The sequence below is a fragment of the Pelophylax lessonae genome (assembly GCF_965119305.1).
Source record: "Pelophylax lessonae genome assembly, chromosome: 4".
NCBI classification, from domain to species: domain Eukaryota; kingdom Metazoa; phylum Chordata; class Amphibia; order Anura; family Ranidae; genus Pelophylax; species Pelophylax lessonae.
In genome coordinates, this window is record NC_138771.1 from 219,166,078 (window position 1) to 219,170,733 (window position 4,656).

At 46.0% G+C, this 4,656-nt stretch overlaps 1 protein-coding gene across 1 annotated transcript; it reads left to right on the top strand.

The window, feature by feature from the left end:
* The first annotated feature begins 3,196 nt into the window (after positions 1–3,196).
* On the top strand, positions 3,197–4,271 carry TMEM229A (transmembrane protein 229A). The gene has a single exon (XM_082255421.1). It carries the CDS (start codon positions 3,340–3,342, stop codon positions 4,267–4,269), a length of 930 nt encoding a protein of 309 aa, XP_082111547.1. The 5' UTR covers positions 3,197–3,339; the 3' UTR covers positions 4,270–4,271.
* The last annotated feature ends 385 nt before the right edge of the window (positions 4,272–4,656 follow it).

A 4,656-nucleotide genomic window follows, 5' to 3' on the forward strand; every position in this document is an offset into this window, starting at 1 on the left:
ATTATGGATTCATTGAGACTTTCCTGATACACCACATGTGACTTGTTGCATCACTGGGGCTGTAATATTGCTGTTCGGCATCAATGGAGCGAGCAAATTCACTGCGCATGCATGAGATGACAAAGAGCAGAAGTATGCAGCGGGGAGGAAGCAGCAGACAGGAACTAAAAAGGTGACGGCTTCAGCCGGGAAACAAAGAAAAGAAAACACACAGGCAGAGAAAGAATGAACATGGTAGGGGGATGAATTGAATTGCAATGTGTTTTAAAAGGTATAAATTAGTGGCCTTTTCATTGCAGATGATTTATTACCACAAACAGTTTCTTTGGGGGATAAAAGTTTTACATAAATAAATAACAGCTGATCATTGTAAGCACCCCTACCAGTGGTAAGTTGGTAAACGGTTTGCCTCAACCCTCTAATTGCTACATCCGCAGAATAGCTTTAAAAAAAAAAAAAAATAACAGACTTTACCAGGTAAAAATAAAGGAAAGAAAGCCTGAAAAAGAAAACGAATGCAGTCGCCACATCTAAGAATTAGTAAGCTGCAATATAATAAATGTTTGCTTTGGGTTTAGTACCATTTGTGGCTTTAAAGCGGTAGTATCCCACTTTTTTTCACTTTTACCAACAGGTAAGCCTATAATAAGGCTTACCTGTAGGCACAATTAATATCTCCTAAACCGGCACGGTTTAGGAGATATTTGCAGTGCATGCAGCCGCTCAGGCGAGTGGCGCATGCGCTCTGAAGGTCCGGCGGACTTTCAGCTTCCCTTGCCGGGAATTGCCGGAAAATGACTCCCACGCGCATGCGCGGGAGTGACGTCATCGCGGCTCAGGCCAATCACAGCGCCGGAGCCACCGAACCCGGAAGAGATGCCGTGGGATCATGTCAGCGCCCGCAGCGATGTCCGGGGGTCCGTGTCGGGGCTTCGTTCTAAGGTAAGTAATTCATAATGAGCTAGTATGCCATGCATACTAGCTCATTATGCCTTTGTCTTGCAGGTTTTTTTTTTTTTATTTTAGGTTTATTTATTAGTATTATTATTATTATTATTATTATTAATATTTGAATCTTCAGGGAAGATTTAATAACAATGGAGCACACAGAATCTGCTGCAGTTTCTAACTTTAGCTTTGACAATAAAGCCTGGAAGCTGATTGGTTACTGTGCACAGCTGCACTCCAGTTTTAGTAAATCTCCCCCTTGGTGTGCTTGGTGTCTTCAGATCTGTGCAGTAATCTAGTGTGAAACTTTTAAAAGGTAACATCTGGGTTTGCAACGGCATTTGGTGCACACAAAGTGGATCTAAATCCATAGTAACTGTTGAGGATTGTATTTTCATGAGTTTTGAGCTTGGAGTAGAGCTTTATTAGTACTTTAAATGTGAAGGTTTATCTGTACAATCCAATCAAAGCAAAGTAGCCCATAGCAATGATATTTCAGAAAACAATGAAATGTGATTTGTGGGAAAGTTACTTGATCTTTATGTTTGAAAATATATTCTGTATACCTACCTCAGCATATGGAGACAGCCTTTCACATCAAGTCTAGTATACAGTGGTCTGTGTAAGGCTCATGCACCAGGTCAGTGACCATATACAGTCCAGCAGACCATTACTAGTAGTCAGGTCCATTTCCCAGGTCTAGGACCATTATTTCTCAGGTCCATCTGGCAGATCCAGGACCATTATTGATCAGGTCCATTTTCCAGATCTAGAACAATTATTGATCAGGTGCATCTCCCAGGTCACGGACCTTTATTGGTCAGGTCCATCTGGGAGGTCCAGGACCATTTTTGGTCAGGTGCATCTGGCAACTCCAGGACCATTATTGATCAAGTCCATCTGACAGATCCAGAGCCATTATTGGTCAGGTCCATCTCCCAGATCCAGGACCATTATTGATCAGGTCTGTCTGGCAAATCCAGGACTATTATTGATCAGGTCCATCTGGCAGATCCAGGACCATTATTGATCAGGTCCATCTCCCAGGTCCAGGACCATTATAAATTAGATCAATTTCCCAAGTCCAGGACCATTATTGATCAGGTCCATCTCCCAGGTCCAGGACCATTATAAATTAGATCAATTTCCCAAGTCCAGGACCATTATTGATCAGGTCCATCTCCCAGGTCCAGGACCATTATAAATTAGATCAATTTCCCAAGTCCAGGACCATTATTGATCAGGTCCATCTGGCAGATCCAGGACCATTATTTATCAGGTCCATCTGGCAGACCCAGGACTATTATTGATCAGGTCCATCTGGCAAATCCAGGACCATTATTAATCAGGTCCATCTGACATATCTAGGGTCAATATTATTCAGGTCCATCTGAGACACCCAGGACTATTATTGATCAGGTCCATCTGGCAGATCCAGGACCTTTATTAATCAGGTACATCTGACAGACCCAGGACTATTATTAATCAGGTCTATCTGGCAAAGCCAGGACAATTATTGATCATGATCAGGTCCATCTGGCAGATCCAGAGCCATTATTGATCAGATCCATCTGGCAGACCCAGGACAATTATTGATCAGGTCCATCTGGCAGATCCAGAGCCATTATTAATCGGGTACATCTGGCAGACCCAGGACTATTATTAATCAGGTACATCTGGCAGATTCAGGACTATTATTGATCAGGTCTATCTGGCAGATCCAGGACCATAATTAATCGGGTACATCTGGCAGACCCAGGACTATTATTAATCAGGTACATCTGGCAGATCCAGGACCATTATTAATCGGGTACATCTGGCAGACCCAGGACTATTATTAATCAGGTACATCTGGCAGATCCAAAACAATTATTGATCAGGTCCATCTGGCAGATCCAGAGCCATTATTGATCAGATCCATCTGGCAGACCCAGGACTAATATTGATCAGGTCCATCTGGCAGATCCATAACCATTATTGATAAGATCCATCTGGCAGACCCAGGACTAATATTGATTAGGTCCATCTGGCAGATCCATAACCATTATTGATCCTGGCCATCTCCCAGCTCCACCTACCCGTCCCATGCACAGAGTCACCATTGTGTGCCAGTTCCTGGTGTTGTACTCTGCCAACCTCCTGGATGAGAAAGCCGTTTAGTTGGGTTGTCAGTAAAGCAGGGGCACCGATTGTCTGCGGAGAGATTTGTAATCCAGAGAAGACTACAAAGGCTGGTTGTATGGGGAGAAGGGAGTTGAGGTGAATAGGGTGGGGGGTGTAGTACGGTGCACACAAGGAGGGGCGCTGGATGCAGTGCCAGGCGGCCGTCCAGCTCAGGACCACAACCCAAGGGGAGCACTATGCGGCTCTGACAGCTGCCAATCGGGCGATATGGGCAGGAATCAGAGTGCCTGGAGACGGCAGGTTGGCAGAAGCCGTACCATCAAGGCTTCTCCGGCGGCGGCGGTATGTCAGCCCCTTCCCGTATGGATGAGGTTGTATTTCTATGGCATGCACGGCCTGACCCTGGATGTACTAAGCTCGTGTCTCCGGCGTCTCTCTACCACCCAGGACTATAGTCTGCTGGGCTTCTCCTCACCCTATCGCTGCCTGCTGCATGCCCTGGCCCACCTAGCCCTGGAGAAGATCTACCTGCAGAAGAAGAGCTTCCCGGAGAACGGCTTGGCATTCCACTTCGTCTTCTACCCATCCGTGTTCGTGGGCCTGCAGATCCTTCTCCGGAAGACATTGCTGCCCTGCTGTCCCCATGAACGGCCACTGAGTGCGGCGGAGCTGGGACTGCAGTATGGACTGGCTGTCTATCATTCACATGGCTTCTTCCCGACCTTTCTACGTCTCCAATATACGGACTGTGCCAATGCCACCCGTGCCCATCGGCTGCCTCTCATACTGCGCTTCATCTTCTACGGTATGCATGGCTTTCTGGATGAAGTCTTCTTCACCTCTGTCTTCAATGTGATGGAGAATGCGGGCAAAGCAATCAGCGGGCACACGTCCCTATGGTCCTTCTTCATGTATGGCAGCTGTAGCCTGGTGGTAGAGAAACTCTACTTCTACCTGGGTACTGCCAGAGGATGGGGCGCCTGGAGGAGGCTGCCAGTCTATATTACCTTTGTCTACACCTGGGAGTTCTTCTGGGGACTAGGACTGAGGACATGGAATGCCTGTTCCTGGGATTACTCACATTACCCTCTCAATTTTATGGGGCTGGTCACCCTCATGTACTTACCGGGCTGGGTATTCCTCAGCTTTTACCAGGACCTGCTGTCCAAGGTGCTGATGAGGATACGTTATGTCTAGAAGGGATGGATTCTACAGGCATCTCACCAAGGGATAGCAACTGACCATGGACCATGGAAGGAGGCCTGCAACTCTAAAGAACAATTCTCTAAAGACCATCCTTAAATTACATCTCTGGATACAACTATTGCTTTGGATTTCTTCATCTTCATGGATGTGACTTGTGTGTCCCTTCAATCACATCTCTGGATAAAACCATTTCTTTGGATTTCTTCATCTTCATGGATGTGACTTGTGTGTCCCTTCAATCACATCTCTGGATAAAACTATTTCTTTGGATTTCTTCATCTTCGTGGATGTGACTTGTGTGTCCCTTCAATCGCATCTCTAGATAAAACTATTTCTTTGGATTTCTTCATCTTCATGGATGTGACTTGTGTGTCCCTT